Genomic DNA, 13128 nt, shown 5'->3' on the forward strand with positions numbered 1-13128 from the left:
GTAATTTGAACCAGCTGAATGACTAAGCTGATTTTAATACATTTCTACAACTGGTCTTTTGGACTAAATGAAAGAAACACACTTCTTTGTCTTTTACAGTTTTTCACACTTTTACCAGTTTGAAACTGTTGTGTTTTAACATTTGGTATCCTAGGTGCCAAAACGTCTTTTTCAGTGTTGTGAGAAGGAATAGCAACATTACAAAGTGCTAAATGTTTTACCGTCCCAACTTTTTTTGAAATATGTTGCAGGCCTAAAATGCAGCAATGAATGAATATGAAGCATGACATATATTGGGTTCATACTGTCTGTTAAATAAAAAACACACTTATTGTCCCTCTCCATATATTATGGTACCTAATAAGGTTAAACAAATAACAGTTTGGAATATATGGTGACTATATAGACACAGACACACACACACAAACACATACACACACGTTTTTCCATGAATACATTCAATACCACAATATTAAGCCTTTAGTCTTTATGAAAGATCCAGTCCTTAATATGCTGACATGCACATTTTGGTAATGAATAACTTGAAAACCATTCTTCAAGAACCAACATGTGACAACGCTTTAAGGGAAGGGGAATATGGGTAGAATGTTCTTCATACTCATGTATGGGAAAACTAGTACTCATCTGAGATCAGAGCACAGTTCTTTGTTTGATAGCTTTAACATCTTTGTATAGTGCTTATTACCCATGCTTGGCATCGCTTTCAAGCGCTTAGCAAATAGCAACTGTCTCATAAACATCAGATTAAAAAGACTAATGATGTGCAGACAGACTGATTGGATTTGAATCCTGCATTTATTAATGCTGTTCCTTTTTACAGCTACATTGTTAGATTGTTAAGCTGTCTGCCTGATGTGACTTAACACTTCATGGGGTATCTGTTCATTGGTTAAGAGGAGACAAAAAAATCTTGTTAGTTGTTTCCACACGAAATGGCTAGCTAGTGGTAAGCATTTGCTTATAGTGCTCAAGAGAGAGACATGGGGACATCAATAAACAACCAATAACTGTTAAACATCTGTAAGTTCAATGATGAAGGTTAAATTGTTGAACCATTTAAATTGTGAACTGGATCTAGACCAGGAAAACTAAGTGGTTGTCAACCAAATTCTGCTGGAGATTCAGAATTTGGCACAGCAGACTGTACCCTACACATGTAAAATGCTATTTCCTAATTAACATGTTTTATAAAATATTTGAATAAGATATATAAGGTATTAACAGTTGTGTGCTGTTCTATTTTGGTAGCCATTACAAAATTAGCCCATTTATTTCAGATTTATTACAAAAAGTTCAAAATTGCAGTCTACATTTTCACTTGTTTGTTCCAAGTGTGGCCTCTGAATGCTAGACTAGCGCAAGGCATGGCTTTATGTTCTGATGGGGTAAATGTAACTAGGCTACGTTAGACACTTTTTACAAATATTTTACTGAAAGTCTAAAGACACGTTAACAAATTTTTAAATATTTAGGTCACTGTAGACTTAAATGTCAGCCATTGATTAATGACAGTCAGGTAATGATAAGTCTTAACAAGTTAATAACAAGTTAAAATTGCACCCCGTCATTTTCACCATTGTATCTCTGTATCCTTCTTGTCTAGGGTCTTCTATATTTTGCAGCAACAAACAATTTAACCTCTTCCAACAATGACAACTTTAGTCCTGGGATTCAGCTCTAGCATACAGTGTGTTTGACTTAATCCGTGTCAGCCTTCTAAATTCTGCCTTTTTCATTCTTTCTTTAAGCAGCCCCATTCAGACATAACCTTGACAAATTATCAGCATTACTGGTGTAGACTATCATCTCAGCTTAATTCACACTGACACCTGCTGGTGCAGAAATTCTGAGGCAGCAACTCGACTCGAAATGAGGAACCAGGTAAGTAAGCTGAATTGGCAAAATGTGTTTAAACTAGGGCTGTCGAAGTTAACGCGATAATAACGCATTAACGCGACCTCAATTTAACGCGATTAAAAAAATTAGTGCCATTAACGCAAATTCTAGTTCATGTTGACACTTGACTGGTAGAACAAACGTTTTAATGTCGGACTTGCCACCGTTTTTCATTTGCGGTTTGTTAACATAATGTAACCGATCGTGGTAGTGATGCACTTGCATAATAAAGAAATAAATACACGCTATATTCACAAGTTGTCGGGAGCAGAACACTTTATTACACTTAATTAACTTATTCTTCTGTACCGAATACCGGAAAGCTGAGTCGAGCACGTTAGTTCATGAACTATGGAAGCCCCAAAGGGTCAAAACACACTCACTTCGTGTAGAAACGTCCATCAAACCATCGTCACGATACAACCACAGACAAGTCTGTTACAATAACTACGCCTTATCCCACCTAAAGCACCGCTGATCTACAATGTTTGCTGATGGAGAAATTCTAACCTACAATCTGACATTTACTGCCTAGTATGTGAGTGAATAAAACTCCCTTACAGTTTTCTCTTGTCCCAACAGTTTTTAACATAAGTACATTTAGCATAAAATATGTTCACCATTTTAATTGTAACATTTCACTTAAAAATCCTTGTTTTCTATAACATTTACACAGATTTTTTTTAATGCGATTAATCGCGATTAACTATATGAAATTCTGAGATTAATCGCGATTAAAAATTTTAATCGTTTGACAGCCCTAGTTTAAACACACAGGAAAGTGAGCTCATGTGATTATAATTATAAGAGCCACGTGCCTGAGTTCTGGGGGTTTAAATCTCAGGTTGGGCCCACAAGTACAAAAGCCACATGGTCTTATGTGAACCCAGTCACTGGAGAGAGGCACACATATCAGTGCACCCCTACAGCCAGTCCCAAACATGGATAAGCAGGAGGTTTGCATCAGAAAGAGTAAAAACTGAGCCAAATAAAATATGGCAAACCTATCTGGGGCAACTACAGGGGTTGGACAAAATAACTGAAACACCTGGTTTTAGACCACAATAATTTATTAGTATGGTGTAGGGCCTCCTTTTGCGGCCAATACAGCGTCAATTCGTCTTGGAAATGACATATACAAGTCCTGCACAGTGGTCAGAGGGATTTTAAGCCATTCTTCTTGCAGGATAGTGGCCAGGTCACTACGTGATGCTGGTGGAGGAAAACGTTTCCTGACTCGCTTCTCCAAAACACCCCAAAGTGGCTCAATAATATTTAGATCTGGTGACTGTGCAGGCCATGGGAGATGTTCAACTTCACTTTCATGTTCATCAAACCAATCTTTAACCAGTCTTGCTGTGTGTATTGGTGCATTGTCATCCTGATACACGGCACCGCCATTGGATGCACAAAGTCCTCCAGAATGGTTCGGTAGTCCTTGGCAGTGACGCGCCCATCTAGCACAAGTATTGGGCCAAGGGAATGCCATGATATGGCAGCCCAAACCATCACTGATCCACCCCCATGCTTCACTCTGGGCATGCAACAGTCTGGGTGGTACGCTTCTTTGGGGCTTCTCCACACCGTAACTCTCCCGGATGTGGGGAAAACAGTAAAGGTGGACTCATCAGAGAACAATACATGTTTCACATTGTCCACAGCCCAAGATTTGCGCTCCTTGCACCATTGAAACCGACGTTTGGCATTGGCACGAGTGACCAAAGGTTTGGCTATAGCAGCCCGGCCGTGTATATTGACCCTGTGGAGCTCCCGACGGACAGTTCTGGTGGAAACAGGAGAGTTGAGGTGCACATTTAATTCTGCCGTGATTTGGGCAGCCGTGGTTTTATGTTTTTTGGATACAATCCGGGTTAGCACCCGAACATCCCTTTCAGACAGCTTCCTCTTGCGTCCTCAGTTAATCCTGTTGGATGTGGTTTGTCCTTCTTGGTGGTATGCTGACATTACCCTGGATACCGTGGCTCTTGATACATCACAAAGACTTGCTGTCTTGGTCACAGATGCGCCAGCAAGACGTGCACCAACAATTTGTCCTCTTTTGAACTCTGGTATGTCACCCATAATGTTGTGTGCATTGCAATATTTTGAGCAAAACTGTGCTCTTACCCTGCTAATTGAACCTTCACACTCTGCTCTTACTGGTGCAATGTGCAATTAATGAAGATTGGCCACCAGACTGGTCCAATTTAGCCATGAAACCTCCCACACTAAAATGACAGGTGTTTCAGTTATTTTGTCCAACCCCTGTACTTTATCAAACTATTCACAACCGGAATGTTTAAGGAGCTTGCTATGGCTATATAACTTTTTTCACTTAGCTGTTTCTGAAAACTTTAGAAATAACCCTTCCAAATTAAGGGTTGTCATTGATCCTAATTGTTTAATCTGTTGTAACCCAACTTTACATCCTACAGAATAGCAGTATGTTTTAAAATCAATCAGCTGATAAACACTTCATTTGAATTCAAATCTAGCTCTGCAGAAAAGTTATAAATCCATATTTTCCTGTGACCACTAGTGAAAATCCTTTTATATTTATTACTATAATTTTTTAAATCAATTTTAATATGATGTTTTTCAATACTAATCGTATTATCATCATAGCGATTTGAGTTAACTGTGACCCCCTTTTGCTGTAATGACATGATGGCATAGACTAAACAAGATTACCAGTAAGCACTCCTTAAACTTTTATGGTCTTTAAATAGTGTTGCAAAGCATTGGTGTGTTTTGGGTCATTACAGACAGCTACTTGTCTTTTGAGACCACTACTATGTAGTTTTTTATTCAGCGCATTCTGTAACTGTGTTGTTCTGTTTCTCAGTAAACAAAGTTTGATGTATTGGCCTTCTGATTTATTTTATTATCTTTATCCGTTATTAAAAATCTACTAATAAAAACCTAAAGTATGGCCATATTTCCAATAAATCTACAATAGAGCATATCTACTGGATTTAATTAGATCAATAATTAATATATAAATGCAATGTGACCCTGATCGAGATAAAGTAAATGCAAGGTGTTTTTTGTCCGCCACAATGGATCAGTTTTACATACCAGACTTGGCCGTTTTTCACCTACTGCCATTCCAGATGCAACCCTCCCATTTTTATCTGGGCTTGGGACCTGCACTAAAAGCGCAGTAACAAGCATGGGGTGGTATACCTTCCAATGGCTAGGCCGTTTTGGCCATCTCCTCCTCAAACATTAGTCAATCATGTTCGTGCAGACATGCCTGACCAACCAATAGCACCTGTGGATATGATATCTTAGCAGTAATGGGCTAGCGTAATTTACTGATGCGTCGCCACTCAGGTGGCACAGTAGTAAAGTACGCTAGCTCACCAGAGTTGGGGTTTCCAGATACATCGTATCGAAACTCAGCTCTACCTTTCCAACTGGGTTGGGCGGCAGCATGAACAACGATAGGCTGTTGTTCAGGGTTAGGGGAAGAAGTTGGAGCATAGGTCCCCATAACTGGTACAACTGCGGCCCCTGCTGGTTGACTGACGGCGCCTGCACAGGGCTGAGGAATAACATTGAGGAGTGTGTGGCCCTCCGTGCGCAGTGTCTCTTGGTGTATGAACTCGGCTCGTGCAGGTGGAAAATGCAGGCTGTACTGATTGCGTACCGGAGGGGGCGCAAGTCAGTTGAGTGGCGTCCTAAGTCAAGCGGTGAAGGGTCTTAGATTAGATTAGATTAGGGGATAAAAATTGGGGGAAAAAGAGGGAAAAAATAGATAATAAAAATAAAAATAAAAAACTTTAATCCCACAGCTAGAGTATTGCTCATGCTTTACAAACTGATGCTGTGTGACTTAACAGTTTGCTGCTACAAATATTAAGGTTTACCTCTTCCCCATATAAAAATATATGATTTGCAACATGAAAAATTTCAGGACATTTAAATTTTAGCCTGAACCTTCATATCTCTGCAGCCCAACAAACGTAAGCCACGAACAACACAACTTCTTATGCTGTCAAATCCTAGCTCCAAGAGAGCTATACTTTTTACTTTTTGGCAGGTTTATTGAGGCTGGAGCTGCAAACTGAATAAATTCCACACTTGTTATGGATGACAAGTTTAAGCCAGGGACGGAAAAACAATCCAAGTTTTTTTAGCCAAAGCTCATATCGAGTTTTTAAGGTAAAAGATGTGAACTGGCAGCAGGCAGGGGGAAGAAGAACAAAGCAATATCACATTTCTCATCGTAAATACTTTGAAAGATGGATGTGGGTTGCTATTTGACAGAAAATAATGACTCAACATGGTCCACTCGATTTCCTGGAAAAACTGAAGCTGTAAATGAAATGACATTGGCTTGTTCTGCTGTACAGGAAATTCCAGAGCACCGAGTTGGGCTCTGCTTGCGATGGAAAATGCTGAGGTGAGCACCTTTGCCAGCTGTTCATATTGCGGGCTGCATTTAATTAGAGTTGTGATGAGGTAATGGCTTTGACTGCAATTCAGTTTCCTGTCTTAGAGAGCCTCCACCAGAAAAAGTGACTATGCACTCATTGAAAACTGTAGAGGCCAGTATAAACATCCACCTAGAAAAAAGGGTATTCCGGTAGGCTTGGTGACTGTGATATTTACTCAGTCTTCGAGCAAACGAGTCTACAAAATATACTTGTACAAAGAAGTTGGGTAACAAAACCTGGGATTTAAACCACCACAGCTAAAATCCAGGTTAGAAACTCAGCTGGAGCTATTGGTCAGCCAGAAACCTACACAAACATGATTGGCTATGTCTGGGTGGGTGTTTGAAAACATGATGGATTGGCTTGTTCCCAATTTTTCTGTAAAAACTGGGCCCACCATGATCTCGACCAGGATAAAATGGATTTGGTACTAGAATTCAACAGAAGTAATTCGTTCAGTATTCATAAATACAAATTCTTATTTAATAGAATTCAGGAGTGCATAAGTGCATTAATAATTCAACAAATTGATGAAATAAAAAAAACTTAATTTAATTTAGTCACTTCTCTCACTACCACAAAAAATAGAGAAAACAGTATTTGCTTGATTTTAAGGACAGCAATTCAAACCATCACATTTCTTTTATCAGCTCATGTCTTAATCACCTCAAGACACATAAACTGACTGGACGTCACAATTTTCTTGAATCCTATAGCTTAAATAAACTACATTCAAACTGCTGACTGGTAAACACAGCAGCACTGAAGCTATACAGCAAAACACTGCATGAAGTCAGCCCGCTGCTGACAGGAGCATAAAATCTAGCATACAGTCCCGCCGTCTCCACAGACATACACTAAATGTACAACGACTCGTGCCTGAGTACCTTTAATGGACAGAGCTGGCGTTGGTGGATGCCAGTAAAACCCTACACTTGTGCCAAATGTCTAAAGGAGGAAAAGCAATAACAATCTGGCTTGCAACTCTATGTACTATTCTGAGCAAGGAAGACTGAATGTAATGCAAAAAGTATGAAGACAGCAAACAAAAAAAGTTTTAATCTTTTTTTCTGGGATTTCTACAATGCATAAAATGATATGATAAAGCTGGGAAATGAATTAGCTCTATTTCTCCTAACAATTTCATGCTTTAAATGACAATCAAATGTCATACTTTTATCATTTCAAAATTCACAACTATTCTGGCATTAATAAATTATTTGGCCTGGCAGTATTCTGACTGATCAAATAATCAAACTGAATTACAAAAAGATACTAGTCATACAAGGTAGGCCCAAATTTACTCTTAGACACAGTTCTTTGTGGCATGTTAAAACATTACTTTGATATTCTGCTCCATGCTGACATGCCTGGATTTAAATCTGGTGACTGGGGATGCCTCTAAAGTACTAATCAGAATGTTTATTGAAGCAGTTTAAGGTCTTAACTGATCAGACCATGCAACATTGTTCTTCAAATGTCAAGTGCCATTAGCTTTGTTCTTTCCCTGAACTGAAGCTTTGGACTCATGACTGCATGTTTTTATGCTGGGTGTTCCTAATACGCTGGCTGGTTTATTACTTAAATCTCATATACTTAAATACTCACTTGCTTAGTGCTGTGTAGCTACCTTAGTACAACTACAGTACAACTAACATTATAAAACTAATAAACAAAGTACATTAAATACTATTAAAATCTATCGAAAGCTAATCTAATCCTTGAATTACAAGCCATCACAACCAAGCTATTGTGGACAAAATATACTGGTCTCTTATATACTTGGAGACAGAGCTCTGCGTACATGTGCATGAATGAAAAGTATACCAACATTCTACCCAATGCAGCCTTAAACATGTTTTGGATTAATTGCCTGCTCTGCTGCCTAGAATAAAAACAGCTGTCTTTAATGTGGTAATGTGTAAAAGTGGGTAAGACCTCAGGGGGTATGGGCTCCAGACCAGCACAGTTCTCGTTGCATTTGTCATAGACAAGTCGTAGTTTGCGGAAGAGAACAGACAGCATACGTAGGTGCTCCTGCAGTTTTCCTAGCCGGTCCTGATGGGTGTTAGGATGGTATGTTACCCCATTTGGTAGCTAAAAAATGTAAAAGAAAAAGATTATCAGGCATGAAAACATTTAAGTGACAGCAGGACACTCAGTAAGTATTAACATGCACAACAATAATCCGATTATGAAGGAATTTCTGCAGTTATCTGATAATTTCTGCAGTAATATGATTATTTCATTACATGATCTGAAGTGATCTGAAACCAGAAGAAATACTCTACGAGTTGTTTAATATATAAAAGCCATTTCTGAAAGAGTTGGAACATTTTGCAAAAAGCAATAAAAGAAAAATAGTGATTTGTTCGTTAGTTCTTATGAATCTTTTTTTGTAACTGACAAAAGTTCAAAGAAAAGATTTCCAGTGTTTTCACTGACCACTGTAAACAAATGTAGAATTTAATGAATGCAACACGAAAGTGGGACAGAGGCATCTTTACAACTGTGTAACATTACCTTTTCTATTAATTACACTTTTTATTAGTTAGGAGAGCTGCGGACTTCAGGCAAACCAGTAAAGCATGCACACTTTGTGCCCACAAAGCCACTTTGATATAGTGCAGGGCTTTCAAACCCTTGTGAGCTGAAAAAAATGGGTCGCAGAGAAAAAAAATATAAAAAATTTTAACTTGTACGCGAACGCCCCCTTGTGAAGGCTTTATGTTACATCTTGTAGAGTTCATTTATTTATAAGGATTTTCATTGCATGCTTTACACACTTTGGTTACATTCATGATAGGACAGGTAATTATTCATTACACAAGATTAATCAGTTCACAAGGTTAATGTCAAACACAGTCATGGACAATTTAGTGTCTCCAATTCACCTCACTTGCATGTCTTTAGACTGTGGGAGGAAGCCGGAGCTCCCGGAGGAAACCCACGCAGACACGGGGAGAACATGTAAACTCCACACAGAAAAGGACCCGGACCGCCCCACCTGGGGATCGAACCCAGGACCTTCTTGCTGTGAGGCGACAGTGCTACCCACTGAACCACCGTGCCGCCCTCTTGTATAGAATAGAGAGAGTAAAATACATTGTCATGCCCAGGTTCCATACAAAAATCATGTACAAAATGTGGGTCACTCAAAAAAAGGTTTTAAAAACACTGTTATAGTGCATGCATAATAATGTCTGCCATTGTCTTGCTAAAATAATCATGGACTTCCCCAAAAAAGATGTCACCTTGATGGCAGCATGTGTCTCTCTAAAATTCCAATATACACCTTTTGCATCAATAGTACCGTTACAAATATACAAGGCATTGACGCATCCAGATACCATGACAGATGTTGACTTTTGCAGCTTCTGCTGATAAAAGTGTGGACATATTTTTGGCAGAAAAAAGTACGTCCGTTTTCTGTAGCATGGACTAATTTGTAAGCCCAAGCCCAGTAAACTCAGCAGTGTTTCTGCATAGAATTGTATAGTCTTCTTTTTGCATAATAGAGTTTCAGGACGCATTTCTTTATACAGCGGAAGATGTTTTTCCAAAATAAAAGGGGTTCATGCGGCTATATTTATCACAGTAGCATAGTGGTTTCTCATGCAATGCTGTTTCAGGGATCAAAGGTCACACACAGTCAACAATGGTTTCCAGAAAGATTTTTCTAGACTTATTTCTTCTTACACTGTTAGGTATGGTAGATGGTGAAAGACCTAAATCAACTGCTGTTTTGAATGGAGAAATGTTCTTTTTGAATTAACTGATGTGTCAAGTGAGACAATTCTCTCACAAAGTTTGGCACAAAGTGGTGAGCCACAATCCAATCATGATACCCTCACCTGTTACCAGTTCACTAGCCACTTTTCACTCTCATTTAGCCTCTGTCCCAATTTTTTGAGTGTGTTGCAGGTTTCTTTTCACTATTGAAAAGGCTAAAAACTATTAACAAAGCATTGTCATGCAACCTTCATACCTGCATGTTTCTAAGCAGCTGAAAGATCTCCATGGTTCTTAAGACAATGTCCTGCAAAGTTTCTTGTCCGATGCGACAGAGCGAAGCAGTGTTTACATCCCGTGTTGCTTGCGCCTGCTGCCCAGCAAACTGGGCAAGTGGTGGGGTTGTCATGAGGTCAGAGGGGAGGGAAAACCGGCCCAGGTGATTACTGAGAGTTGTACAGTGACATGTCTAAAACACAGCAAAGCAAATGTCAAGGGCATGTGAGAATGCTGAATATTTGTTTTACAACTGGTATGTGTAATCATAGGCTAAAACATTCAAGAAAAAGCAGACACAAAACACATACTACTAACAAATACGTAATGGATCAAATAACACAAAACAAATTTTCCTTGTCACAAATCTTGTTCACAACTTTCCACATAATTATGACCTTTGGCTATGAAGCTATAATAAGCCTTTATGCCTGCAAACAATTTCATAACTCATTATAACAAGGTGACCAAAATTAACACAAAGGCACGTCTCACATTTGCCGAAAAACATCTAGATGACCCCCAAGACCTGTCAAGAAGGCAGAAGTCTTATTTCTTTTTGGCACACAGCTAACACCACATTCCATCATAAGAACATTATTCCAACAGTCAAACAAGGTGGTAGAGTGTGATTGTCTGGGGCAACTTTACTTGACACAGTTAACGGAACCATTTTTGCTCTCTATCAGAAAATCCTGAAGGACAATAAAGTTCAGCTCAAGTTCAGTTGGGTTATACAAAAGGACAATCTGAGGCACACAAGCAGGTCCACCTCTAAATGGCTTAATGACCACAAAATTAAGGTTTTGGAGTGATTTATTCAAAGTCCCCACATAAATCCCATTGTGATGCTGCAGCAAAAACCTTGAAATTGTATAGAATAAAAATGTTTGTTAGAAAAGTGTTAAGTATATTGATACGAAGTATATAGACATTATATAAATAAAACCACTGACGGTTTAAGGCATCTGGGGGTAGAATATATTTAAGGCTTAAAGTTCTTAAAGTTGATTTGTTCGAAGCAGGGAAAATGACAGTAGCATCTAAAAGATAAAGTGTCCTGTCACACTGCAAATTGTTCAGGAATGGGTTGAGGAACATGACAAAGAGTTTAAAGTTCAGGATGTACTGAACAAACAAAGCCCCATCCATGAAGGTCCCACCTCGCAACCTACGGGACTTAAAGGATATGCTGCTAAAATCTTGGTGTCAAATATCAGAGAACACACTCAGAGGTCCTGTTCAAAGCAGTTTTGATAGCACAAGGGGGACCTATACAATATTGGGCAGATGGGTTTTATGTTATGAATGAAAGGTGCTACAGTAGCTCTACTTTTGTTCCCTACCAGATGCCAGAGCCTTCATGTTCTCTGGCATCAACGATTCTTGGTTGCCTTGGCTGTACCTGCTAGGACTAGTTGGTATGTACTTACCCGGGATGTTTGTGCCAAACCACATAAAGAAACAGCTTTTATTATGTAAAATGGGCACAAATCCACTCGTAAAACTGCTAGAATTACTATTTAATATCACAGATTCTCTTTTATGTATTTGGTATGCCTATGTGGTACATACCACCATTTTACATTTTTGTTATGCTAGTCACACAAGATAAAGCAAGATAAAGCCACACTATTTCTGTAATAAGGGAAAAAAACTTCTTACAATGCATTAGTAAATAATAAAGTGAAAATCTTTGTATGAGGAAACTGAATCCACCGCACTGGAACCATCTTAAGAAGGCTAAACAAAGAAGGGCAAGAAAAACTGGAATATTTAGTCATTTGTACATTGTTGATTTTTGTAGTAAAACATAATCAGTTACATCTAAAATGTTAACCCAGGGATTTACAATCAAAACCATTCTAAAACAATGTTTGGAGAAAGAAGAGTTTAGCATCTGATCACAGAAAAAACATATATTAAAATTTTAATATTAATATTTTGGGTTTACTAAAAAAACATAAAAAATGCATTATTTGGCAACAAAGCCTCTGCTCCTGCTTTATCTATGTGATGAACAATGATCAATCAGTCTTGTTTATTTATTTATTAGGATTTTAAAGTCATGTTTTACACAAAGGACAGGTCATTACTGGTTACACAAGATTCATCAGTTCACAAGTTTAATGTCAAACACAGTCATGAACAATTTTGTATCTCCAATTCACCTCACTTGCATGTTTTTGGACTGTGGGAGGAAACCGAAGCTCCCGGAGGAAACCCACGCAGACATGGGGAGAACATGCAAACTCCACACAGAAAGGACCTGGATCGAACCCAGGACCTTCTCACTGTGAGGCGACAGTACTACCCACTGAGCCACCGTGCCGCCCTCAATCAAGCTTAAAGATGCCAACTTTGTAGCAGGAACTTCTATCTTGCACAGCAGCCCTTAAGCCATTGTTGATGTGAAGCTGCCTCGTCTGTGGACAGTGTCATCAGTATTCCAGCTGCTTTGAACTTCTAGTAGTTGGTGATGGTTCTTTGATTAAAGCTTATGTTCTTACAGCATTGGCAGGCAGTTTGGGTTTTCTTCTGGAACCTCTTTGTATACAGTCCATTTTACTTTTATATACACCGATCAGCCATAACATTAAAACCACCTCCTTGTTTCTACACACACTGTCCATTTTATCAGCTCCACCTACCATATAGAAGCACTTTGTAGTTCTACAATTACTGACTGTAGTCCATTTGTTTCTGTGCATGCTTTGTTAGCCCCCTTTCATGCTGTTCTTCAATGGTCAGGACCCCCACA

The 13128-nt window shown here is 38.8% G+C and overlaps 1 protein-coding gene across 1 annotated transcript in view; it reads right to left on the minus strand.

The window, feature by feature from the left end:
* Positions 1–13128, minus strand: part of med30 (mediator complex subunit 30) — a 33897-nt gene that overhangs the window by 19612 nt on the left and 1157 nt on the right. The window contains exons 2-3 of the mRNA XM_062990471.1: positions 10348–10560; positions 8298–8456 (exon numbers count right to left, since the gene is read on the minus strand). Of these exons, the coding sequence (XP_062846541.1) occupies positions 8298–8456; positions 10348–10500 (312 nt within the window). The 5' untranslated portion in view covers positions 10501–10560. The remainder of the gene's footprint in view (positions 1–8297; positions 8457–10347; positions 10561–13128) is intronic.

This window comes from Trichomycterus rosablanca, chromosome 2, assembly GCF_030014385.1.
Source record: "Trichomycterus rosablanca isolate fTriRos1 chromosome 2, fTriRos1.hap1, whole genome shotgun sequence".
NCBI classification, from domain to species: Eukaryota; Metazoa; Chordata; class Actinopteri; order Siluriformes; family Trichomycteridae; genus Trichomycterus; species Trichomycterus rosablanca.